This window comes from Scleropages formosus, chromosome 9 (assembly GCF_900964775.1).
Source record: "Scleropages formosus chromosome 9, fSclFor1.1, whole genome shotgun sequence".
NCBI classification, from domain to species: domain Eukaryota; kingdom Metazoa; phylum Chordata; class Actinopteri; order Osteoglossiformes; family Osteoglossidae; genus Scleropages; species Scleropages formosus.
In genome coordinates, this window is record NC_041814.1 from 11,947,195 (window position 1) to 11,975,064 (window position 27,870).

Below are 27,870 nucleotides of genomic sequence, written 5' to 3' on the forward strand. Positions count from 1 at the left end.
GGTGGATTCCCTAGTATAGCTTAGTGCCCAGATGCATATGTACTGGCTGCTATACACAAAGCAAACTTACCGTATATCCCATGATACCTGGCTGCCCCTCAGGACCCATCACACCTAATTGGCCCTGAAGACAATATACAGATTGAAGCATAAATGTTTATGCAAAAACATAACCTGTGGAACAAGCATGATATAAAATAAAGAAAGAACATTTCCATGTCCGTACTCTCTCAAAAATAAACTTTTGAAGGAAATTGCCTTTTCCTGTATTGGAATAAATTTGTGTTTTCATTTACATTGGCTTCTCTTTTTCCTCCAGAGTCTTCCCCGGTTTAATATCTATAGCTGTCACTGGTATGGTTTGCTTTGTCTTTGTACTATAAAATCATATATAGCACATTTGTTGGGTCTCACTTGGAATCATATGTCAGCTTAAAATGATTCCAAATGCAAATATGCACTAAATCATTAAAGCAGAGCAGCAATTACAGCTAAAACAACTCCAAGTCTAATAAACATCCATGAATCATTTTTTCAGTTTTCAGATTAGAAAACAGTTGAAACTGTTTACAAAAAAAAAGAAAAAAAATCTAAAGATAACTTAAAAGACCTTATATAATAGGCAAATAATGTTTTGACTCTTCTAGGCTGTAGCTAGGGTTTTTCAGGCTAGGATGGGATAGGATAGTTATTTTATTAATCCCTGCAGGGAAATTCACAAACACAACATCTTAATACACAATATGTAACAGCAAGGTGCACATAACATATGAGGTAACACAGTTATACCCAAAGAAAATGAACTGAAGCGCCATCAAGCTGGGTCAGACATATGTCAGAAACTGATTTTTTATTTTTTTTTTTTGTTGAATTTACAGGTCTCACCAGGGTAGATGTTGAGAGAGATGATGCTGGCTACTACAGCTTAGTAGGACATGTGGAGAATTTTGTTACATACATTAAAGGACCTATGCCTTCTGAGAAAGTAGAGCCTGCTCTGTCCTTTCTTACACAGTGAATTCATTCTGTGTGATTAGTCCAGTTTGCTGTTGAAATGCACCTCCAAGTATATGTAGGAGGTGATGGTTACCAGGCACAAAGGCTCTTTAAAGTGGCCAAAGTCAACCATCAGCTCTTTTGCCTTGCTGATGTTATGCTGGAGATGATTTAATTCACACCATGAAACAAAGTCCTCAAAAAATCTGCATTGCATTTCCTCACCACTTCCTGTATATCCTCTACATAATGGTAGCCACAGGAAGCCATTGGAGCAAGATGAAGAGGAGAGGTACATGGAAATGCTTTGGCAGGTCAAACACAACTCATGCAAAAGCATTCTGGATTGTTTGTAGGGGATGAATGGCAGAAGCAGGAAGGTGACAGAGAGGACTAGACTAGAAACTATTTACATTGTGTTTTGAGATATACGAGGACCCTCAATGTTTAAAAGAATTGCAAGATTGGGTTATGACTTCAGTATGTTGGGAGATACAGACTTGAGTCAGCTATTACCCTGCCTATGCTTTAATGTATATAAAGAACTATGTTTAAACTTAAACAGTAAAATCCTACTTATATTAGGTCTGATTTAAACGCATTATGTAATTATCTACTTTTGTACAGTTATTAGTGAACGGATAAGACTTCCAATGATTATGAAAGCTTAAAATAATAAATGGATTATGATAAAAGCATGATAAAGCATAGTAAAATAATCCCGGGTCATTTGATTAAAAAAGCATTAAATTTCAGCTTTACAACTTCATTTTTCTGCCATCTACACTAGGAAGAGTATAGAATCTACGAAGTCGAATGTCAGGAATAGCATTAATAGTCTTATTTATACTGTTCGTGCCTTTTTCTACTTGGTATCTCATACAACTCAAGTGAGAAGAAGCAGACACTCACAAGAGGTCCTCTGGTTCCTCTTGTACCTTTTGGTCCCTTTTCACCAGGGTGTCCTGCATCACCGCGAGCTCCGATCTCACCAGCATATCCTGTCAGCCCTTTGTCACCCTGAGGTAGCAGGTGACATGAGCGTTAAGCATAAGTGTCAAGGGTCAAGGTCGCTGTTTCAACACAATATTGAGATTGCACACTTGAGTAAGATATTTTTCATTAATTGCTCATACAAAAATGTCCATCCATATAACTGGGTGAAAAGTTGTGAGTCACTCTGAATAATTAACAGGAGGGGAGGTCTATAAGTATTAAACAGTATTTTCAGTTTGTGATAAACATTAAAATTCTTGTAATAAAAAGTTATGTAGTGACACATACTGGTGAAGAACAGACATATTTTATAGACTTAGGAGCTTTACTAATGCTGTCTCAGAAACTAAAAACCAAAGTTACCTTCTTCCCATGACGGCCACGGTTACCTGGAGGTCCTTGTTTTCCTTCTGGACCCTAATTTAGGACATGAGAATTCACATATTTAATTTATGTGCTAAGGCATGTACAGCCCTGGCAAATAATATGAAAAAACACATCAAACATGTTGAAGGCAAGCTCATTTAATTTAACTAATTGCATATATCTTAATCACATCCACCTCCAGCATCTGAAATTAAAATAAAGCTATAAAGATGGATGAACAGACTGAGCAGGAAAAAAAATCAATTCAGGGGTTTAGCCAATGAAGTGAATAATTTCACCAATATTTTTCCACTTTTATTTTTTGCATCACATCATAATTATTCTCCACTTAAGGCAAGAATTAGTGCCCGACTTGAAACTTGTCAGTTCTTGCTCGGTTTCCATAAGTTCTGGTGCCCCCTTATCTACAGGGAGCTTATACAATACATGTAAAAAATAAGAGTTATGGGAAAAAAATCCATAGCTAAAACTATACAAAAAACAACTTAATAGACTCAATAGTCTCAAGAGACATTACTTGAGATCCAGGGCTAAGATCATGGGCTTGAATTCCCTACTCCTCAGTGAATACTGTAAAAATAAGTGTGGCCTTACTTGGGGCTGATGTAATGTTCAACCCAGAATTTATCTGCATAACTGCTCTGAGGCATCATTGTCATCGTCTAGAAGGACGGCTGCCCCCTTCAGGCTTTTTCAGCTTAGTGTGCAATTGTTGGTCTAAGGGCTTCTCTTAATATCTGGCAAGTTTTCCTTGGAAGTCTCAAGCCATCTCTCTGAGATACTCACTGGGAAGCCACGTTTTCCAGGTTCCCCAGGAATTCCAGGAAGCCCTGGGTCTCCCATATCCCCTTTGTCCCCTTGTTCTCCCATAGGCCCACGGTCTCCTGATTTCCCCTGGAGGCATCGGACAGTTAACACTGATTGATTGTTACTGTGCAGAAGTGTATATAAGTACTTGCAGCTATGATAACAAATGTTCAAAACACCACTTTTTTGTTATAAACAGAAAACAGGAAATCGGTTTTAAGGATTCACCTTAGGTCCATCCTTTCCTTGAGCACCATCTTCACCCACTGGTCCAGGCGGACCCTAGAAAACAGATTATTTACATTCTGTGCACACACTTTACTAATACTTTATAAGTGGACTGATATATTAGCGCGAGTTCTTAGCTGCTGGGTGAATTACACGGGTAAAAAACGTTGTAGAAATGGTTTCTAATAGTGCCTAAAAAAAACCTGACCACAATTAAAGTGACACAAAAATTACTTTAGGTTTTAAATGTATGTATAGAAACATAAGCTATATACAGCCATACCCCAAGAAAGGCTCATTCGACTCATGAGGTATTTCATCACATTAATGAGAAGTGAATTTGGATTTCATACATCTCTCAACATCTTAACAATCCAAGACATTTATATTTATTCATTTAGCAGATGTTTTTCTCAAAAAGAATTTTTGTGACTATTCCCTAGTACGCTGCTGACACTTTTATTCAAGGTGACTTGCAGTGTTAAATACACTGCATCAAACTCTTTACAGTCATTCACCCATTAATACACATGCACACACACACACACACACACAGGGAAGAGTCACCAGTTCACCTAATATATGTCTTTGGACTGTGGGCGGAAGCTGGAGCACCAGGAGGAAACCCGCATGAAGATGGGGAGTCGTAGAAGGATTTCTTTACAAGGGTGACACTTATGTGTGATTATTGTCTTTTTACATTGACCTTTATTCATTTAGCAGATGCTTTTCTCCAAAGTGACATACATTTCAGCAAAAATACAATTTGTGCATTACATTAAAAGAAAGAGAAATGACTGTAGACATGTGATTCTTAAGTAAACCTAGTTTATTACTATCCACTGGATGCACCGATGTTCATCACTCGAGTAGGTGCATAAAACGCAGGATAGATGAATCCTGATAACCTCCTACCATAATTTTTTTTTAGTCGTGTTTTTACAATTTCTTTTCTATATCTGCAAATAAGTACAATATATATTTTTACATACACACACACACACATTTTCAGAACCGCTTGTCCCATACGGGGTCACGGAGCCTACCCGGTAACACAGGGCGTAAGGGGAGGGGACACACCCAGGACGGGACGCCAGTCCGCCGCAAGGCACCCCAAGCTGGACTTGAACCCCAGACCCACCAGAGAGCAGGACTGTGGTCCAACCCACTGCGCCACCGCACCCCCTCTATTTTTACATACATTTAGTATAATATGTTTTATTAAGGGGGGCGCGGTGGCGCAGTGGGTTGGACCACAGTCCTGCTCTCTGGTGGGTCTGGGGTTCAAGTCCAGCTTGGGGTGCCTTGCGGCGGACTGGCGTCCCGTCCTGGGTGTGTCCCCTCCCCCTCCGGCCTTATGCCCTGTGTTGCCGGGTAGGCTCCGGTTCCCCGCGACCCCGTATGGGACAAGCGGTTCAGAAAGTGTGTGTGTGTGTGTGTGTGTGTGTGTGTGTGTGTGTGTGTGTGTGTGTGTGTGTGTGTTTTATTAAATTTTGTGCAAGCACAAGTTTTTGTAGCATATGCCATAAAGTTACTATGGTAACAAAGTTAGATATGGTTTCCATATTTTGGCATTACACGCGGTGTCAGCAGCAGAGCACGCACATATTTAAACACCATAGGATAGTTATAGTAACCAGTTCAAGTGAAAACCATGTCTTCTGACTCAGTGGCGTCGCTAGGGGGTGCAGGGGGTGCGGACCGGAGCGGGTGACACCACTGTCTATGAAATTTTTGTGTAGTTTTAAGCAGAAATTTATTAATTTTTGTAAAAATATCCCTGTAGTTAGTTATAACAACAAAAACACGTAAGCCCAGGTTATATGTATCAATATATCTATAAGGCGAAAACTCTATGCTAATTTACTTTATGAACCTTCTAATGTGCTCCGGTCAAAGCTCTCATTATTACCCAATTACAATGACACTTCGAATCACGTGGTGTCGTCTGCACGCACTACGAGCACGCACTGTTGTTTTCATTGCTTCTGGTGTTTCTATAGTCGCTGATTTTGTAAAATTTTCTGGTGTTTCAGCGATACTATTGTGATAATTAATATTTGTGAACCTATATCAATAAAGTTAAAATAAACATAATTTTGATGTAGTTCTTAAACATTTTTACTTCGAATTCTATTGTTTTTTTTACCCAATTTTCACTTTAACCACATGAAACTATGTAAATGTAAATACATTTAGTCGGTGTATGTGATATAATTTAAAGGTGTAATTTTAATTTTGTTAGTTGTTTATATCACTACTATTGCCATTACATTCAGTGATATACAGGAATTACGATTTACGAGTATCATTAGTACCAAAAACATTACTAAGGATTCTGTATGGTCTGGGAGGAGGTCAATGGGGGGGGGGGGGGGGGTGACAGCATGAGTTACTGGGTGACATGAAGGCTAGTGACGCCACTGTTTCGACTGGAAGAAATTGGAGAACCCGCAGAAAACTCATGCTTTATCAAGTGTGCAATATGAAACACCTACAAAAGTGCAAAACAAACATAGGTAAACTGTCAAACAGCATTACAGAGTAATGAAGGAAAGGAAATTGCCTTCTTATGTTGTGTTATGATGATATTTACTTTTGGAGTAACATGGTCATAAATCATGATATTTTACCCTAAACAGGTGATAGTCTGGGGGCTCAGGAGTGAATAAAAATTTTTTTACCTTTGAAACTATGGTGATCACATCTTTGGCTTTTGAGAATTTACCTTAAGAACAGTTTTTCAGGAATGTATGACTTATGGAAGGTGTGTCAGACTATATTGTTCTTTCCTCACAGTGAATTGACTGAGGAAATTATATTACTTGAAGGAGGAACTATTACAGCTTTATGCAAAGACTTGCGGGTACAGAATAGAGAAAGAGCATAGAGAATACACCTTACAAAGGGCTTTTAAGGAATAAATTACTTTAGTCAGGTAGGCGGAGACTTCATTGGAAGAACTACAAAACTACCTACATCAGGAACAATATCGATAAAAAAACTCTTCATACCATTTAGGATATCTGTTTATAACATGATAAGCAATATCTCCTCTAAAGCACTCACTCTTATTCCTTGTTGTCCTTTTTCTCCTTCATTTCCAGCAGGTCCTATTTCTCCCTGAAAAAAACAAGACAGGAGTGTAGAAAAATCCAGTAAAAGAGCCACATGCCTACATTTAAAATGGTTTTTTATATGCCATAGCTTTTAAAATACGGATAAAATTTCTGTTAATTTAGGTTATCTTTCACACATATTTGATATTTTTCGTATCTTGAAGCCTTCATTTTTGTCTAAGTTATGACCTTCCCCAAGATTCAGTGTTGGAAGATCTTGCTCTATATGCTGTCAGTGGGGGGGTTATTATTCAAAAATATAACATTAACTTTCATTTTTATGCTAGACAATACTCAGTTCTATGCTTTGATAAAACCAAATGAGCCCTCACATGCTTGGTCTTTCCAGTGGGCAAGAAATAACTTTTTATATTTAAAGTCTGATAAAACTCCTCCTGTTCTAAATTCTCAAGGACTAATTTTTTACTTCATTTTATTCCAGAATGCTGCTGCTAGGATTGTCATCGGGATTAGGAAACACCAGCTTTTAAGTTGCTACACTAGCCTTCAGTTAAATTAAGAACAGATTACAAAGTCCTCCTTTTAACATATATGGTATTTAATGATTTTGTTCCAGTTCACCTTAGTGATGTGATTAATTCTTATATTCCTGAAAATTGTTGATGATCCTCAGATGCTGGATATCTTTAAGTACAAATGACCCTTCAGTTGGAGGGTGTCTAGAGCACCTAAATTCTTGAATAATCTGCCTGGCACCTTCCGTCTCAACCTTTAAATCCAGGCTTAAAATGTTCTGTTTTTCTTTTGCGTTTCTCCTATAGAGTTACTCCTGATCTATTCATTGTTCACTGTTTTTTTATTGTTAATTACATGTCATTATTAAAGTATAAAATATATTTAAGTTGTGCATATTTCAGAAGTTATTTTACGTAACTGTGTACTGCTATTAAAAAAGGCACTATTGAATAGAAAGTTAAACTAGAAATGAAAATAATATATGCATTAATCTACTCCTTCCACTCATATCTTTATCTTTTTATCTATTATGTGCATTTCACGCCTCTTGTATTAAAAATCTTGTGAACATATATATTTCATATGTAAAACAGTTGTAAATGTACAAAAGTACACTAATATATCTGAAAGACAAACCTTGAACCCAGGCTCCCCCACTGGGCCCTGCTCCCCCTCTGGCCCAGGAGGTCCCTGGAGAGGTGGAAGGAAGTAGGAATTTAGTGTAACTGTGCCTGAGAAGTGTTTCTTTGGAAAGACTGGCGTTACTGACAGGTTACCTCAGGGCCTGTTTCACCCTCTGGGCCTGGATCCCCAGGGAGTCCTCTGGGTCCCTTAAAAACAGACAAGGATTCTGGAGTTTTACTTGATCACCTTCTTCTCATCAAGGGATTATTGGTATTCTAGCCTTCCCTATGCTGACAATATGAATAATGTTTTATTCCTTCTGAATCAAAAATCAGGGGGTGCGCTGGTGGAGTGGTTTGGCCGGGTCCTGCTCTCTGGTGGGTCTGGAGTTAGGATCCTGCTTGGGGTGCCTTGTGATGGACTGGCGTCCCATCCTGGGTGTGTCCCCTTGCGCCCTGTGTTGCCGGGTTAGGCTCTGGCTTGCCGTGACCCCGCGTGGGACAAGTGGCTTCAGCCAGTGTGTGTGTGTGTGTGTGTGTGTGTGTGTGTGTGAGAGAATCAAAAATTTGTCAGTGAGCTGATTTTTAACCACACAAATATAAGTTTATATACAAGAGTTATATCGCAACTGAACAAAAATTATTAATGACATACAAAGAGGGGGTATTATTGTTCTGTTAATATGCATTTATATGCATATCTAATAATGGATGCCGGGAACAAGAAAGGCCACAAATATCTACTGTAAATATATTCTCAAAATTTTCCATTCTTCCTCAGCATGAGAACTGATCTGCAGGCATGTTGTTTAAGTAATTCATCCAAAAGGCAACACTCAAATAAATGTTCTTAGACATCTTCCTGACAAGTCACATTGTCAGCTTTACTTTTTTTGCTGTATACAACCATCAATTTAAAAAAAAAAAAAAAAAAAAAAAAAAAAAAAAAACACGTGGGAATAACTTAAAATAGCCCCATTTAAGACAAAGTTAACACATTCACGGGAGATTAACCTACTGGTTCTCCATATGCTCCCCTCTCTCCTGCACTTCCAGGAATTCCTGGTTTCCCCTACAAAACAAAAAAGATACTTTAAACTGGTATGTTCCATACTTCTTAAAGATTTGGAAGTACAGAAGAGAACATTTAAATTGGCCCAACAAAACAACATGTGACTATATCTTTCCTATTACACGAATGTTTTAAACCATGTTAACTTGGAAACGTACAATTTTTTAACTCTTGCTTTAAAAGCCACATGCATGCAAGCACACTATATACACAACATCAAAGAAGCCCTTAAAAATGTGTAAGTACATGTCTACCTGACACTTCTCTGTAAAGCAACTTACAGTGTGTTTACCTATCACCTTTCACCCAAGGTGACATTCAGTGCTATGTACACTCAACATGGGCAATTTAGAGTCACCAACTGTCTTGAAGCACGTAATTTTGGACTGTGAGAGGAACCCCGATGAACAAAGGGAGAACATGCAAACTCCACACACACTGAGTACGGATTGAACCCACATCCTCTTGTGCCGGCCAGGTGCTGCGAGAGAACAGCGATAACCCCTGTGACACGGTGTCACCCGGCAATGACGCTTGCACTCGATATTCGAGCGTTAGCAGACGTAGAGTGAAATTTCATCCGCTTTAAAAAACAAAACCATTTACAGGTATAAACGTATTTGTTAACAATGCCTGTTATTGCAATAACAATTTCTTATTGTAGTGCTTTGCTGCAGATGACAAACAACAGAGAGCAAAAATCCACAACAGCGTAAAAAGAGTCGATACCAATGATAATCATGAAGGTAGGAAATACCTACTCAGGTAGCACATGCTACGCAGTAGCTTTCAATTTCTCTCTGCGTTCTGGTTTCATATAAAAAGTGGAAGTGATTTCTCTACCAGTACAGAGCAATGTTCCCCTCTCAAATACAAGAAGAACTGTTTCGATTGCAAAAACAGAACACCTCTTAATACTAATTAAAAACAAAATGATCTGTCATAATGTTAACTGCTTTCCCCAGGCATTCTAGAGCCATTGATAGCTGATGAACGGATTTGCTGGCACAGCCTTTTCTAAAATGTTATTTTGAATTTGAAACATAAATGATATGCCAGAACAGGACCCTTTCATGCACTACAGGGAATCATGCTCAATTAGTAACTCAATCACAGAGCAGACTCTGAATCATACTCCGTTTCTGTTCCAACCCTTCACAAATTTGGTTACATTTTCTTTTGGCTCGTTTATTTACATAACGTCTTGTGTCTTTTTTGCCTAACCTTGAGAAAAACCAACTGCATTAAACAGATCACACAGTGTTTTAGGCCTTTTTTTCAGTGTATTTTCTGTGTATGCAGGGTTCACTAGATGGCAGCCTAGATTCTTGAGAACGCTGACAGGAGGGAAGGTCAGTCTTTCCAAAAATAGCATTTGTGGAGAACACAACACAGGCCACTTATTCTGTGCTGGCAATAATAACAGTGTTGAGGTGTTTCTCCACAGGCAGCATCCTGGACACAGCGACAGAGCTCACCTCCCATCCCCTCAAACCCTCATTAAATTATCAAAGAGGAGGTGGTCCTGGCAGTCTTCCCTGGCACCACTACCAGATGCCCTCAAGCATCGTTATACATGGGAAACAAAATTCCACAGATCAGCTGAATGGAACTGGTATACAGATATGGATGTGTACTGTGGAAATCTGTGCACCCTAGGTTACGGGCAAACTTGTGTGAACAAGGAATCCCAATCTGAAAATAGTTGCATCAGACACCAAACAGGACAGGCTGTTTCTAGCATGTATGTGTACAGTGTGCAATGGAAGCATATCTAAAGTACCTCACTTCCACACCTCTGTCAAATGTTATGCCAAGAACAAAATACCTTAGGCAAAACAGAAAAGCTCTCTGCTATGGAAAAGTAGCCTCACAGCTGTCCAAACACAAAGTTAATAACATTAGGAGTTCACATTTATGAAAAGTGAATTTATATCTTGCCTACAGCAGCAGTTGGAATGACTAATGTGGATGTATTATTGATCAGATGTGAAAACTTCCTGTAGTAACACACCATTCCACACAGTGTTATCCATTCAAAAATTAATGAAGGTCTCATAATTTGGTATCTTCTGAAATGTTGCATTTTCACTGTTTTCACAACCATTTAAATGTTCACTGAGCGATTTAACTCAATGGCAAAACTACTGACCAATGCAGTTGTTATGAAGTACTGATCTTCCAGCTTTGAAGTCTTTTCTAGCTAAGTGTTCTACTGTATGTCACAGTCCTTCCGACACAAAGTGTATTCAGACTATAACTGCTTGAGATAAAATTAGAGTTTGATTTGTACTCACTGGAATCCCAGGCAGACCTCTTTCCCCTGGAAAGCCAGCCTTTCCCTGAAAATGGGATCAAATCTTTTCAGCCTAACTGGTTGAGTAAGATGTTTCTGGTGGTCTACATTTAAGTCATAGATCATCATAGACATACAAGAGCACATTTTTTGATCAGTAATTTATAACAGATTTAAAAAAAAAAAAAAAACTTTACTGAATTTAAATTTTCCAAAACAAAACTCACCTGACCACAAAATTATGTTGAGCAAATTGTGAAAAATCTGTCATACCTGTGCCAGTCAACCTTATAATGATACTAAATTAGTAGTACATATATAATATCATACTTGTACTACACAGTTCCCTGCATATGTATATAGCACCAATAGACTCCATCTAGTCAGCTCTGCTCCTTCTTAGAATGATTTGTATACTTTTCAGATTAACAGAAACACCAGTCAACAAGATGAAAGTCATCAAGGACACATAATCCAGCACTCTGTTTAATAAAATCCAGTAGATGACTCCAAAATGATATACTATTAGTATGACTTCCGCAATTATTCTCACTGACCTTCTTTTCATCATAGCTGCAACCTTGGTAAACAGACATTTAATGAAAATCCTCCATAAAATTGGCCAATTTAGATGGAGGTTCAGCATGTGGTTACCCTGAAATGCTTATCTTACTGTCTGCTGATTGTAAGGAAAATAAAAATTGACTCATACACATATAACTCGTATTTAATTGCGTATTAGTACTTCCATAGATGTTTATGAACACAAATGTTAAAAAATGAGAAACAATACTGTGGTGGGATTTTTTTTTCGTGATCAAACATTTCCAAAGAACTTTTCAGCGAAGTTCTGCGTGTAACCAGACGCCGATGGTGGCCAATGTCACAATTACTACCCACACAAACAGCTTGGGAGGGAGTTCAAAGTAACGTCTACACAATGGCCTTGTGTTTACATGGTACATCTAAAGGGAATGATGCTAGATTTAGTTCCATTTATCATGGTTTGCATCCTCAAGCTTCTTTCAGGCGCTGTCTCATCACCAGCGGAACAACTCAACAGAGCCCCTCTAGCAATGGGTGAAATCTGAAACAAAAGGTGTTTCTGACATGTACGTCTAGTTCCGCAGGAATGTCTCAATCTATACTTAATGCCGGCTTTTACGCTTTCTTTCGCACAGCGATCGAGGGTACGTACAATAAATCCAGGTTCTCCTTTCTTTCCCATTACTCCACGTTCTCCCTAAAAGGTATAGAGAACAAAGGATGTGAGTGTTTCAGCAAATATTCTACAAAGGATATTTGTTTATTAAGCAAGGTCATTGCATGGTGTGTTTATGAATAGCTTTTTTGATACAGCAATAGCTTATCCAAACTGTATAGTCTGTCGTCTACATTTCAGTAGAGAATGTCAAATTAGTTCAGGAAAACTAAACGAGAGCATTTTGTTAAGAAAATCTGTTGTTTTCCATTAAAAAAGTTTAACTACCTTTGTACCTTGTGGCCCAGGTTCTCCTGGAAGACCGTCTGGACCTCTTGGCCCCTTGAAAAGAAGCATTAATTCCTTTTTTTCTGATCATTAAGATATCATTCACCTTGTTTCTTTCCCGACTCTGGCAGGCAACACCTAGAGCTTGTACTGCATATTAGAAGAAAAGGCTTTTAGGAATAAACCTGTACCCTTGTACCCTCTTGTATCAACACACTTTACCACAGACATGGTGTCTGTACACACTTTCCAAGTAACGTTGACACCACAGGCCCTGTGCTGTAAACATTCCATCTGTGTCCATTTCCTGTGCAATCAGACGGACGAAAACCAGTTAGCGAGACAAATAAATTCTTCTGAGCTTCAATGTCTCCCTTCCCTGTTTTGTCTGGTCTCTGTGTATCACCTGGGCTGCTTCTGGATTCACATTCCTTCTGCGCCGTTCCCGCATCTAATGGGGGGCCTCTTCGCTGTCTGTTACTCATAGCCCCGGGGTCTTGCTCATTCCCACAAGGAAAAATTGTCTTAGTGGTGGAGAGCAGTGAATATGGGAATATTATAAAAACAGCTAACAGTGGGAATAGTATAAAATAAAAAAATAAATGCTAGATACCACGATAAGGCATGTAAAAGGTATGGAATGTTTGTGTGACTTATTCCGCTTTATGGTGAAGCACCATCACTGAGAAAGTACAAGGGCCTCCCAATGAGGTGTGACACTGTGCATATCACATAGGAAGCTGAACCCCTGTCATCCACATTAGCTCTCTGGAGTGAGGGGGTCACACAGAACACACTTTTCTTTTGGAAGTGTGACACCTAGGATTATCTCCCCATCGCTGCTCAAAGTGACACCTACACTCATTCAGGCCTCCAGGCTTGAGGAGAAACGTGTGTAGCTAAAAGGGGAGGGGAATCACAGCAAAGCAAGCACAGGGAATTCCTGGGATCCAGTTCTAAGGCACTTTCCTCCAACTACTGCAATAAACACACATCTGGCCTTGGCCCTGGCTGCCACCACCTACTGACTGGCACACTTATGAGAACCAGATGGACATAACTTTGGCATTAAAGAAACGGATACCCTGGGGTAGGCTTGCACACCTTTGTTTCACGGGAAAATGAGGTTTCAGAAAGGAGAACATCCAGTGAGCTTTCGAAAAGATGCACAGTTCAACCAGCATGAAGCCACTCTGAAATGAACACACTGCTCTGGCCTTTTCCCACCCTGAGAAGACCAGCAGTATGTTTGGCCTAAGCCCTCCAAACACCCATTTATGCCTTTGATTATGTGCCCGATTACTGACAGCAAGAATTACTTTAAGAAAAAAAAGAAAAAAAAAAAAAAATATATATATATCATATTCAGGAGTAAATACAGACTCCCTATACAATACCCTGCTGTTCACTGTGTCACAGATTTGTTGCTCCCTACTAGTTTCCATGTCTTGCTTATAAGACATGTCTCACGGTGGGATGCATTTTAACTTGAAATCAAAAACAAAAACAAGTTTGTTACAATACTTCTATAAAATCAGTTTTTTGTGTTTATAAAACGACAGTATTTTTGAAGACAGTACTGTCAGTAAATATCTTTCACATTACAGCATTGTATTCGATTTCTGCAGCATGATTCATGAGGTCTCCTGCTGTTACTACAGAGTTCAAGTCAGTGTACTAACACGATACAAATACAGCAGCTTAAGTATATTTCACCGTAAATATCATCTAAATTTTTAAAAATTATGATACGCTCATGATATGGGGCTCCTCATTATAGGGGGTCCCAAATAACCAGGACACTCATAAGTAATGGTTGAAAAATACGAAAAATACCTTTTATTTTCGTACTTTAATTCATTTTAGATTTGATGGTTTACATCTAGGAATGCATTATTTTTTCCATAAGAAATACAGGTTCAGTGCGCTCATGGCGGGAATTTGCCTGAACGAGCGAATTTACAGAACAATTTAACCTCATTATGGGAGGGATAATGCTCAGTAATGCTTCGTCCACATGAACAATTTTCTCTACTGTCTTGTATGGCTGTAAATTGCTTCATTATAAGACACCCTTCTTTAGTCCATATTAGGGAGTATAGCATGGACCCCCCTGTGAACAAGCTGAAAATACCACATAAGTAATGACATTTTTGACAATATTTAATGTGTGCAGGGCACATTCACTGTTTTGCCACTAGGTGTCCTGTCAGAAGAGGATTCGGAGGGAATCTGTGCATCCATTTTTTTTGTCAGAGGATAAAGAAAGCCAGAAGTTCCCAGAACACTTTTATGCCAGGAAACAACCATTAGTATTCCATTCCTTAATGAGCAATACTTCTCGTCATGATGATTTACAGATCACCTTATTAGCTTTTATAGGTTTACATCTCTTACTCTTCTGCCCTTAGGTCCTGGAATTCCTGCTGCGCCTCTCTGACCTTGTGGTCCCTGTGGAAAGGAGAAAAAAAAAATTTAATTCATATTATTCATGGCACATGAATACAAGGTGGAAGACAGAAAATCTGGAGATTTCTCCGGAATATCTGTTATTACAGTAGCTGAACGAGGACGCTGAGACGTTAGAAAGCCAACACTAAGCACTTTTGACGCTGCAGTACGTGTCCACATGTTCACAATACTGATGGGGAACTGTTTGTGTATGTCTGTTTCACATTCAGATTTTGATTACATTTCTTCTCGAGGAAAAGAACTACTTACAGGAGGACCTTGCGGACCCACATCACCAGGGCTTCCTGGCAATCCTGGGTATCCCTGAGGAAATAAAAAACAAAGAAGGGACATAAATGAAGAAGCAATCCTCCACATCTTAGCATTATAAATCCTTGGCACTCATTACCATCACAAAAAAGATGCATTAATTTCCTAAGTATATATTACAATGTAGTATAGCTACAGTATCTTTTAAAGTTCTGCTACTATTTATACAAATGAAAGCAATAATGCATCCTAATGTAAGAAAAAAGCTTTCACTAAAGTCAAAGAATTATTTTATTACCATCCAGTTGCTTATGATACCACAAACTGCACTCACACTACATAATAAGCTCTTAATATGTAGTTTAGACACTGTGTTTTAATGTTTCTCTCAGATTGATACAACCTTACTTTAAGAAAGAATAAATGAAATAATCTATATATTTACAATGATAATTATCACAGTTATCATTATATAATAATCACAATCATCATTATTAATATATGCTATAACTCATCTAGTAATGGATTAGAAATGTTTTGCTTTCTAGGCAGAAAAATCAGGAGCCAGTTAACACACAAACATACACACTGGCTGAAACCGCTTGTCCCGAGCATGGTCGCGGCAAACCGGAGCCTAACCCCGGCAACACAGGGCGCAAGGCTGGAGGGGGAGGGGACACACCCAGGACGGGACACCAGTCTGTCGCAAGGCACCCCAAGCGGGACTCGAGCCCCAGACCCACCAAAGAGCGGGACCCGGCCAAACCCGTTGCGCCACTGCGCCCCCCAGGAGCCGATTAACTAGGGTCCTAAATCAGCAGAAACAGTTAATTCAGTAGCTGATGGAAATTTTAGTTAAATTTTGCAACTGAATATTTCATAAATTATACGGATTATACAAAAATTCAAGTCATATGTACACTTGAGCATTCCAAAAATAAATAAATAATTATAATAAATGAGTGAATAAATAAATAAAAAAAGAACAAAATTATTGCAAGAATAATAAAAAAAAATCCTTTTAAAAATGGATCATGCAAATAAAGCTAATCTCATTTTGGCAGTAGTTGGACCAATGTTTTACATGGCTAGGGCACTAGGGTGCTTCAGTTCAGGAATTTGTCCCAAAGGAGCCAGGAAAGGGTACATGAACACATCCAGAGCCACTTAAACTGTTCACAGGCCAAAGCAGGAACAGCAGCCAGCTTTCAAACAGCCACAGCAGGCACCCACGGCTCTGACTTTTACAGAGGGAGCTGAGGCAGAACTAAAAGGGGTAAACTGCAAAAACCGAAGCACGTTGAATTCACTGCCGTACAGCCATTTACATTTATTTAGCAGACACTTTTCTCCAGAGCGACTTCCAGTGAACTCTATCTAGTGTTATCAGCCCACAAACACCTTATTCAACCAAGTTGACTTACATTGTTAGATACACTACTTACTCATCCATAGATCAGTGGAACACACTCTCTCTGTCACACACACACTATGGGTGAACCTGAACAGCATGTCTTTGGACTGTGGGAGGAAACCAGAGCACCCAGAAGAAACCCACGCAGACATGGGGAGACCACGCAAAGTCTACACATACTGAGCAAGGATGAAACCCAGATCCTCTCACACCACCCAGGTGCTGTGAGACAGCAGCGGTTCTCGTTGTACCACTGGGCCAACCGTATCATTATTACTACCTCTCCAATCTGCACATACAAAACAGCACGAATCACCACGCAGGAGTAAAATGAGGATCTTACCTGAGTATTACGCCTTTAAAAGCCAATTGGATTGCAATGAATATTACCACACTTGCTTTTTCATATTTGCGTTTAGGTGATTTACCTCTGTGAAGTACTAGTAATGCCACATGAGACTTGTTCTGTAGCACTACAGTTCCAAGCACAGCCACACTTCTGCCCTACTTGGTATTCTCAAGGGTACTCACCATGGAGCCCTTTTCCCCAGGAGGACCCAAAGGACCTGTGGGACCTCGGTCGCCCTGCAGAAGAAGTCAGAAAAACCTCCAGGCACTCTCACTAATATTTTCATGTCATATACTAAGAAGACGTGTAAACAGTAGTGTTAAAAGCAGAGAGTACTCTTAGGTCTAGACAGTAAATATGAAAAATAAGCATTACATCTGCATGTTCTCAGTAAATGTCACTCAAAGTTTTTCGGCCATAAAATCTACGCACTCCGAAAGTATTGTGCCTTTGAAATCCAAAGATTCAACTCTGTTTGATTTCTTCAAGATTGTACAAGTTCAGCTGTGGGCTTCGAAAGACAAATATGTCTGATGAATAATTTAAGAGCTGGAAAGAAGTTTAGCTCTCAGTGAATAATTCGATTAAATATGTACAGTATATAATCTGAAAGGAATTCAAGGCTTGACAGGGTATAGGTTCTACTGAAAGATTACTAAGCCGGAAGCTCCTCCGTGTACTACACATGGAGCTCTCCTTCTGTGCCCAAACAAGTCTGATCAGACTGGATTGCATAGGTGTTTTAAGGGGAGGGGTCAAGGTGTAGCGTCTTGTCAGTCAACAATCATTCCGTTAGTAAAGGAAGTGAAAAGGACCGTGTTGAATAAGAACACTCCAGAGCCTACAATTTCTCCTTGCATACACAAAATACTGTGGTATGTTAATCCTGAAAGAGGAAATCAGATGGTGTTGAAGAACACTTCCCTCACATGAGACCAAATATTGACAGACTCATACTACAGACATGTTTTTTTCAAATAATTACTGTCATTTGTCATCTAATGAAAGCAGTGTTTTGCTGGCAAATAAATAAATAAGCAGCAATTAATAATTAATATATTACAGTAATTAATTATACCAACGAACTTCAATAACCGCTTCTCCCAAGCAGGGTTGCGGTAAGCCGGAGCCTATCCTGGAGACATTTGGCACAAGACTGAAGGGATGGAGGGAGGAAAACACCCTGGATGGGATGCCAGTCCATTGTAGGGCCACAACTAGTTACCCAAGCATGCAGCCAGGAAAAGGTACTGGAGCAATGGCATGGCAAGCACCTTGCTCAAGGGCACTACAGCCAGAGACGGGGAGTGAACCGGCAACCTTCGGCTCCAAAGGCAGCCGCTCCAATCACGACGCCACCAGCCACCCCCTCACTAATTATAATTAATAAAAAAAAGACTTCTGATGAATTTATTATTGTCAGCAGGTCAGACACAGTGTAACAACATCAAGGAGATAAATATAAACTGTGTAAGTAGAAGTTATTTTGCCAAAATAGTACAGGGCTTTGAAAGGTTTGGACAGATATAAATTGCATTGTGTTGCTGGGCTTGATTATCTTTAAGACTTCTGAACACATCACATGCACAAATGTTATTTATTTTCATGCAGTATCTTCCGATGTAATTCAGTGTTCTACATTTATTCATTTAGCTGATGTTTTTCCTCTAAAGCGATATTACACTGCTTACAGTTATTTACCCATTTATACAGCTGGGTAAATTCACTGGAGAAATTAAGGGTAAGTACCTTGCTCATGGGTACTATAGCTGGAGGTAGGATTCAAACCTTTAGGTCCAAAGGCAGGAGCTCTAGCCACTACACAACCAGCTGCCCTTTATTTTGGCAATCCATTCTTATTTTACACTGAATGAGTGCAGTCAAAAGACTTCACTGAATAGTCTTTCCTGTTTCTAAGTGTTATTAAAGCAGCAGATACAAGGTGTGACGTTTCAAACTGTAAGATGAATGCAGAACCCAAGGCTCATACTCCTGTAGGAGGGACTAATTAGAGGTCTGTCAATGGCAGTATTTATGACACGTCAGCCTTTCCACTCAGCCTGCGGTGATCAGTCCTGACAGAATAATGGCACAGAAAATAGCTCTACCTTTTCACCTTGAACTCCAATTGCACCTGCAGGTCCAATTAAGCCCAGTGGTCCCTGAAAATAAAATAATAATAATAACATTATTGTTAAAATAATGATAATATTATAGGATGTGCACCAATAATAATAATAATAATAATAATAATAAAAGTTTATAACTAATGTAAGCAAGCAGATAATCTTCAGTTATTTATGCTAGATTGACACTAGATATAATGACAATATAACAGTGAATTAATGTTCTTTGTGGAAAATCCAAAAAAGTCACAATGACTTAATAAAATTGTGTACTACATTGCCAAAAAGCTGCATTCAGGAGATCTGTCAAGCTGCAAATGCAATTACTTGGAAATAAATAATATAACAAGTTTTTTGTTTTTTTTTTTATCATGGCCAAACTGTCATGTGCATAATGCTGCCCTCTGGCTTATGCATAAAATTATTATTTACCACAATACTATAGTAACACCAATCAATCTGCCAGAAATACACACATTTTACACAGAAACTGCCCTTACCTGACTAAAATGTAAAATACCAAGAAACAGAGATCAAAAAAGGAACTCATCTTAATTTTACCTCCAATAAATTAGAAAAAGGTAGAGAAATATGTACATAACCAATGCTACACCTAAACCTAGTCAACCAAACCAGTACAGGCATTTTTTCCCTGCAGAGAAATCTTCCAGATTTTACCCAAATGTGATGTCTATTTTTGCTTGACTTAAAATCACTGCACTGTTTCATTGTAATGAGGATGTCAATGAAACTGCCCAGTGATGCCCACAGACTTTAATAACAACCTTGTGACCTTCAGTGTGCACTTTTAAAAATGACAAGAGAGAAAGCACTGGATAATGCAAATGTATTAACAAATCTAAAGAGGGTAATTGTTTCCAGAGAGAATGTCTGGAACATTACTCTGCTTTGACTCTGTGCCAAAGCACAGGGTAGGACTGTGAGCAGCCTGCAGAAGGATGAGATGTGAACTAAGCAAAAGCATGAAAAAAACACACAGTATTCACATTTAGGGGTCACACTGTAGCTCAACAGTTTTGTTCAGTTGTTTGAAAAGTTTGTTCCAGAGAATCAGCAGGCAATAAATAAGTGTTGATCTCATTCTTTGCATGTGCTTAGAAATTGACATCTTATTTTAGTTAGACTCTGATTTTTTTTTTTTTTCCTTTCAGAGATTTCACTCAGTCAGTTGAAACAGAGAGAGAAAAATCACTTTTCTAAGTAAAAATTCACAGTAAAAAACTGGTCAGGTTTTGTTATGTAGCATTTGCATTCATTCATTTAGCTGACACTTTTCTCTAAAGCAACTTACAATGTTAGGCTAGCTATTTACACATTTATACAGCTGGGTAACTGTTATACTGAAGCAATTCAGGGTAAGTACCTTGCTCAAGGGCTCAACAATCAATTCAGTTTTTCCTTCTCCAGTTATTAGAATTGTAAAGAATGCAAAACATTCTACTATTTTTGTGCCATCAGTGTGATGTGCAACGTGCTGTTACATACTGGGAAATGTACTGGATCAATGTTAATACATACTGTATGTTCAATTTTCCGAAAGACTGAAGGCAACTTTACATATAGTGTAACTATAGCTACCAGCTGTTATTCTAGTATGCCAAAGTATTCTAAATAAAGAGAAACATAATCACAATAACAATAATATATTGTGAAAAAAATGCCAGACAGGTCGTGCTGTAGGATGGGGTGGCACAAAATGACTGAAGTTAGTTCATTGGGTAGAAACTGTTCCAATTCACTCCAACATGCCGAAAAGACCTTTACGATAAATTACATTTCAGGTCAGCGCAAAAAATGCCAGCTGCTTTAAACATGTCCGTAAACAGATATTTCTATCTGTTAAAGATAATTCAATTTCTTATAGTCTTGGTTTAAAGTTTTTTCCTGACAAATACTCAAATTTCACAGCAGGATTACACACAAGTAGAAGAGCACAGATATGGAAACAATATGTGTGCAGCGCATGAAAGATAAGAGCCTTTTGGACCAATGGATTCCCGACTTTTAACTGCCACATCCCCACATATCCACTAGGTAAGATCCACCTGCAGCTGATCAGACCTGTCCTAGACCACAGGTGAGGATATATATTTGGCTACCTAGGGGCTGGAGCTGGACAAACGTTTATCAAATGATTTTCAGTAATTCCTTCAACAATAAAACACGTTCCATTTGGCCTGCTTTTCAACGTGACTCACATATGATCACTTTCAAAAAATGCAAAAGAAAAATAACACCTTTCACATGTAATGATAAGAAGATATGATGGGATAAAGTGATTTTGAAGAAAGATAGAGACAAAGACATCACGAAGAAAGCTATCTCCAACTGTGACCCCTCAGTAACCTACAGTGTTAGACAGGGTTTTTCGGAGATGCTTTATCTTATTTATTTGGAAAGTGAGGTAATGGCATTCATTAGCTCTCCATATGGTAAAGATCCCATTTTACATGGGCCCATGGCTGTTCTTTAGCTTCAAAGGGTCCATCCGGACTGTGGTAACCATTTAATCCTTCACATATGTTGGAGTCTATGCATCAGAAACACTGAGAAAAATTGCTGGTGGATCCTAATATGCACCAAACAGCTCACAACAATGGTTCAGTGCAAAGAAATGCAAATGAAATTAAACAAAAAGTAGGCAACATAACCCTGTATGTCTCATACAGTAACAGTAACCCTATATGTTTCTTACTTGTATGTTAGGCAAAACACATAATGTTTGGGCCAATATCTGAGTGTCTCCTCTTTGTTTCATTACAGCACTTCTGTGTTACCCAGTTGTACACTTGACTACTTTGTGACATCTAAAAGCTGATGTGCCACAATTCAACAGCAACCTTGTCCATTTTTAAAACTATTACAGCTTAGTTTTTAAAGGAAATGAGGGTGTTTGTGGTAGAAGCAGTTTACCGTACATTAATTTCCGCTGAACTGATTCTCAGGAGACGACCAAAAACCACAACTCCAAATTAAGAAAATTCCCATAACGGAACTCAGGACTGTGAAAAGGAAGCCAACTACAATTATGACAGTAGCACAGGATGTGATTGTGTTCTGCATTTGCCATGCAAAATGATCCTTACTTGTGGTCCATTTTTCCCCGGGTTCCCTGGATCCCCAGTTTCTCCCTGTAATTAAAAGATCAAAAAAAAAAAAAAAAAAACATTAGTTTTGTCCATAAATAAATTCTGAAGTCATACAATAACCATGTTTCAAAACCTTTAAAGTAAGATCCTCAGTAAATAACATGTGGTAATGTTTTTTATTTTCACCGAATGCTATGAAAGCAGTTGTTTGTAATAAAATACTCAGGAGAATTCCTGTATTTAACCTAAATGAGGCATTCCACAAATTGATGACTTTACCAACAACTGATTGACTAGACTGTTTCAATGAAAGAACCAACACTGGGAAGGAAACATTTTCAATAATTCCTTGAAATGAAATTTTCATACATTTAAAAAGGACTTGTGATATGCATAAACTTTAATGGCAAGCTAATAATGTGTTGAACGTTTTGAGATAATCAGCATATTTGAAATTTCTTCACAAATAAGTATAGATAAGATATTTAATGCACAACCTGCAATACTATTATAGGTTTTCCTTTTTGGTAGCAATAAACATGCTTGAATTTTGAAATTTTGATATTACATTTCCCCCTTTTCCTCTAAATGCAGTTTTGGTCAATAACCCATTACTCTAAGAATGACACCATCACCAATGTGGCAGGGGTGAACACAGACACACATTCCACTTCAAAGGTGCATGATGTAAGCCCATCCACTTATTTGCATTTTTTGTGATACAAGTTTCACAAGGTGGTGTACAGAAAAACATTTCTAGGAGACTAATGCTCACGAGATTCCACCCAAAGCTCTGCAAGCACATGGGCTGATGGCAAATGTCCCCTTCAGCAATGGAAAAAGAGGACCTCACCCAAGGGAATAGTTTACAATTTGTTCTTCCTGAGCTCCACCACCATAGGTCCTACTATAGCATCAAGTTTCAGACACAGAATACGGCCACATTTAGCACTTCCAAGGATATTGTACAATAAGCTGCAACACGTACCCTCAGACCTCCAAGCCCAGGCTCTCCTACATAGCCCTTCCGACCTGGTCTTCCCTGAGAAAGTAGAAAATACATCAAAATGTCAGTTAAGATATGAATACTGCAGGAATGTCTTTTCAACTGTTTGGAACAGGAATTTAGCAGAAGGTTTGGTTTACCTAAATTCCATCACATAGTATATATATTTATTCATATTACATAGTACCTATACACCTTATGAAATGAAGAGAGGCTTCTTTTGAGCTACAATGTATTTATTTACCTTCCAGTTTGTTAAAAATTCACACAACCCTCATAGTTCTGTGATTTTTCAACATTTCAACTGATATTCAACCTTACTAGGCATGCAGGCATATAACAGCACTGTCCACACATAAGAAACACTTTTTTTTTTGTCTTACATTGCTACCGAACCTGGATAAATATGGATAACAGATAATGATGCAAAGACACAAGGACACTTACTGTAGGGCCAGGACTGCCTGGTGGGCCAATGGGACCTTCATCACCCTAAAAAGCATATAAGCAAACATACTGGAGAACAATTCCCAATACTTTTGTCCACAAAAGTATTTTGGGTCACTTATTAGCCTCCCTGTTGTAAAAAACCTTTAACAGAAATTCACAGTAAAGATGCAAATTTTATATCACAATTTGCTGGTGCAGTTTTGCTGAAATAAACAAAGACAGGCAATAGTTGCGTATAAACAATATTCTTTTCCAAACTCAGTTTTTCTGCTTCTGACAAGTTAAGACTTTGGCCATGAGACCACTTCTCATCGAGATAAATGAAGCACTCTGGTGGGGAAAAAGACTAAAACGTCAGCTCATAATGCTTTTTGACACTAATTTTTTTACCTCCATGGCAGTGACCTGAGGAAATTTTCTTTTCTGTGTACAGGGCAGACTAGTGAGATGCCGATGTAAGCAAGATCACAAAATAGGGAGGCGTGCGGTATGTAGGAGCTTCTAGGTCTTCCCGCCTTTCCTCTCCTGGCAAGATCACCTCATTCACTCTTGCCTTTAGTAACACCCAAGATGTAGTGAGCTCATGGAGTGGAAAATATCCAGCAGACAGCAGTTGAAGCTGCAACTGTGCTGCATTTAGCAACATTATGCAAATATACAACCTCTTAACGAATATGTCTCTCTGTACACTGGTACATTACTGAGAATGGCCTCTAAAAAAACTGCCAAGTTGATACAGATGTACTGTATTATTAAACAGCAACAGTGGAGCTTTACCTCAAGTCCTTTGGGCCCAGGAGGCCCTGGTGGTCCTCTTGAACCTAGAAGACCCTAAAATGCAAAGCCATAGGATTTGTTTTCAACCTTGGATATACTCATCCACTTCCAACATAATGTCATAGTAAAGAGAAGAAAGTCACATTGCCTTTACCTTCACTCCAGGTGGACCATTGGGACCTGGAACACCAATATCTCCAGGAAAACCCTGAACAGAACAAAGAATGGTAAAAAGGTTGGCTATATTTGTGTATTATCCAGTAACATACCTGGGTCTGGCTTATATATTCAGTTATACCTGTTTATTAATTACAATGCTGCATGTACTTCATCAAAATTAAAAACAGGAAGGCCCAGTTCAACTTACTTCTCCAAAGAATATTAGTAGGATATAACCATTAAGGCAGCTTCAGAAGTCAGAGCACTGAACATACAAAGAACCCAAAAAAACTTTCCATTTAAACAAGTTATAAAATGTCTGGCATTAAAATATCAGGGATTAGAATCTAATATGACACCATTCATGTTAAGATGGCCAAGCTAACGCTAATGTCATGTGACAGAACATGCCTTTAAGCACAAGGGAAGGCTCTGAGGAAAGAATGTTCTCCATACTCAAAGACACAGTTATGTAATGAACCATGTCTTCATATAGTACACAAAATCTAAAAAAAAGCTCATTCAATGGGCAACATAGTGGTGCAATCGATTGCACTAAGACTAAGTGGCTCACAATTACTAGCTGTGGGTTTAAATTTAGGCTCCAGTTCAGTCTGTGTGGAGTTTGCATGTTCTCTACATTTTTATGTGGGTTTCTGTCCAGCGCAACATTTTCCTTCCACAGCCCAAAGAAAAGTTTCAGGTCCACTGGAGACTTTAAATTGTTATTTGTGTGTACACGAGACAATATTGGTATAAGTGTGCTGAAATGGCCTGACGTCTACACCAGGTATACCTAAACTCCGGACCACGACAAACCCACACTGGCAAAGAAGTTTGTGAAAATGGATGGCTGGATGCTCATTAAATACTACTGGAAGAAAAGTCCCCTAGCTGGAATCTCTTTGAGATCCACAGCACTGGGAGGTGTCCATCTGTCTCAGCATTCCATGTTATTTACAAAAACTTCAGCACTACCTTTTTCAGTCTACTGAATCAAGTTTACTTGTTCCACATGTGATTGACTGCGGATGAATCATGGAAACTCAAGATAAAAGCCCACAAGTTTGTGCTATTTTTAAGAAACAGCTTCCCTGCCAAAAAGCCAAGGCACCACTTCTTATCATTTGTTTTCTTAACATTTTTACACTCTCACAGCTGTGCTGCACAATGGGAGCTATAGTTTATATACTCCTCAAAGTACAGCTATATTATTGTCATCCGGCTGCTTTTCCCTTCTAAGTATCACAGTGATGACTTTAACCGCACAGCATCTGAAATCCACATGTGCATCTTTGTGCTGGAATTATACAAAACGGCATGATCAAACCCAGTGTAGCAAAACAGGAATGCTGGCCATAAACAGCAATCATTTCAGGGCACTGGACCATAGACATTGGTATCTGCACAACTGTTCAGACCTGCTCAGAGAACATGTTTTTTGCATCTTTAAAGAAGGTAAACGATAAAGAATTATGTAATGAAACCTGCATCACGAAAAAAAAAAAAAAAAAAAAATCAAAGAGACCCCACATATTCCTTGTGCTGAAAGCACACACACACACACACATTTTCAGAACCGCTTGTCCCATACGGGGTCACGGGGAACCGGAGCCTACCCGGTAACATAGGGCGTAAGGCCGGAGGGGGAGGGGACACACCCAGGACGGGACGCCAGTCCGTCGCAAGGCACCCCAAGCGGGACTCGAACCCCAGACAGTGCTGAAAGCATTATTCAGCTTTTTGTTTTTTTTAATCTGTATTCATAAAATATAATATTCATTGCTGTTTTTTGGGCTTTATGTGACTGTTGCCTTCAGTGTGCACTGGGGCGGTCCAGTGTCAAGTGTAAAGTGCCTGGGATGAAAATCTTCACTTGAAAATTTGAGGTCATTGTTCTCTCCCACGCAGTGGGTTAGACCAGGTCCTGCTCTCCGGTGGGTCTGGGGTTCGAGTCCTGCTTTGGGTGCCTTGCGATGGACTGGCGTCCTGTCCTGGGTGTGTCCCCTCCCCCTCCAGCCTTATGCCCTGTGTTGCTGGGTTAGGCTCCAGCTCCCCGTGACCCCATATGGGACAAGTGGTTTCAGATGGTGTGTGTGTGTGTGTGTTCTCTCCCAGAAAACAATAGGGTGTTTTCTCCAGGTGAACAGTGGAAAACTACACTTAGTAAAGGTGCAGCACCAACAGTTCTGCAGGTAGCGAAGTGGGTGCTGAGCCTTCAGACAGAGATCTTGGTGGACAGCACAGTCTACATCCCTGTCCTCACCTATGGTCATAAACTTTCAGTATTGCCTGAAAGAACAAGATTGTGGATTCAAGCTGCCCAAATGGGGTTTCTCTGCAGGATTGCAGGGCTCACTCTTCGTGACATGGAGAGGAATTTGGTAATCTGGGAGTTCCTGTTTCTCCTGATGGAGAGGAGTTAGTTGAAGTGGTTTGAAAATCTCATAAGCATGGTCTCTAGTCAGCTCCCTCTGGGGTTGTACTAGGCATGTCCCACTGTGAGCAGAACCAGGATAGATCCAGAACACTTTGGAGAGATAACTTCTCCTAACTGGCCTAGGAGCACCTAGTGATTCTCCAGGAGGAGCTGGTGACTGTTGTTGGAGAAAGGAAAGTTTGGGCCTGTTTACTCAGTCTCCTACCATTGAGATTCTCTCCGAGTGGAAGGAAACTGATTGACTGACTAACCAAAATGTTCTCTTAATCTGTTTTTTGCAAAGTGATGATAGGGTAAGTCAGAAGGGAAGGCAAAGAAAAGTGGCATAGGATTCTTGGAATGCCAATGATCAGAGCCATAATTGCAATACACACAGAGTATCGAATTACAAATAATTCAGAGGTATATCTGTAAAAGGCCTTAACCCCAGCCAAACTGTACGCTGAACATCACAACAAACTCACTGCAAGTCTTGAACAAATTGTTTTAATCCCTCATATTTTCAATGAAAGCACAGCTGAGCATGACCGGTTCCTTTAAATGTAACAAAAGGTCTTACACTATAAGATGAACAAACTAGTGTGAGGAGGAAATATATATCTACTTTCCTGGTCTCACACAAAGGCATGTCAAGCCTTTCTGTGGATCAGAGTTCTGGATTTTCTGACTCTGCTCAGAACTGTCAATAATGTCCAAGGGCAAAGACATAATATAGTGGAATAAATTGTTTTTTTGAGAAGGAAACATCAGGAGCTTCCATTTCGAACCACGATTTGGATTGGATTAACTGCCAAGTTAAAGTTTTGTCCCTATTCACTATGCTAATTG

The 27,870-nt window shown here is 39.2% G+C and overlaps 1 protein-coding gene across 4 annotated transcripts in view; it reads right to left on the reverse strand.

Annotated features, from left to right (window-relative positions):
* Nucleotides 1-27,870, reverse strand: part of LOC108923524 (collagen alpha-1(XXIV) chain-like) — an 83,405-nt gene that overhangs the window by 12,273 nt on the left and 43,262 nt on the right. For 3 of the 4 annotated variants that reach the window (XM_018734317.2, XM_018734316.2, XM_018734314.2), the window contains 21 exons: nt 24,598-24,651; nt 24,444-24,497; nt 23,664-23,708; nt 23,199-23,252; nt 22,208-22,252; nt 19,083-19,136; nt 17,157-17,210; nt 15,212-15,265; nt 14,888-14,941; nt 12,491-12,544; nt 12,200-12,244; nt 11,003-11,047; nt 8,652-8,705; nt 7,787-7,840; nt 7,647-7,700; nt 6,484-6,537; nt 3,415-3,468; nt 3,166-3,273; nt 2,356-2,409; nt 1,909-2,016; nt 71-124 (listed from right to left, as the gene is read on the reverse strand). In XM_018734317.2, the coding sequence (XP_018589833.2) occupies nt 71-124; nt 1,909-2,016; nt 2,356-2,409; nt 3,166-3,273; nt 3,415-3,468; nt 6,484-6,537; nt 7,647-7,700; nt 7,787-7,840; nt 8,652-8,705; nt 11,003-11,047; nt 12,200-12,244; nt 12,491-12,544; nt 14,888-14,941; nt 15,212-15,265; nt 17,157-17,210; nt 19,083-19,136; nt 22,208-22,252; nt 23,199-23,252; nt 23,664-23,708; nt 24,444-24,497; nt 24,598-24,651 (1,206 nt within the window). The remainder of the gene's footprint in view (nt 1-70; nt 125-1,908; nt 2,017-2,355; nt 2,410-3,165; nt 3,274-3,414; nt 3,469-6,483; nt 6,538-7,646; nt 7,701-7,786; nt 7,841-8,651; nt 8,706-11,002; nt 11,048-12,199; nt 12,245-12,490; nt 12,545-14,887; nt 14,942-15,211; nt 15,266-17,156; nt 17,211-19,082; nt 19,137-22,207; nt 22,253-23,198; nt 23,253-23,663; nt 23,709-24,443; nt 24,498-24,597; nt 24,652-27,870) is intronic. The other variant, XM_018734315.2, reaches the window with a different exon arrangement.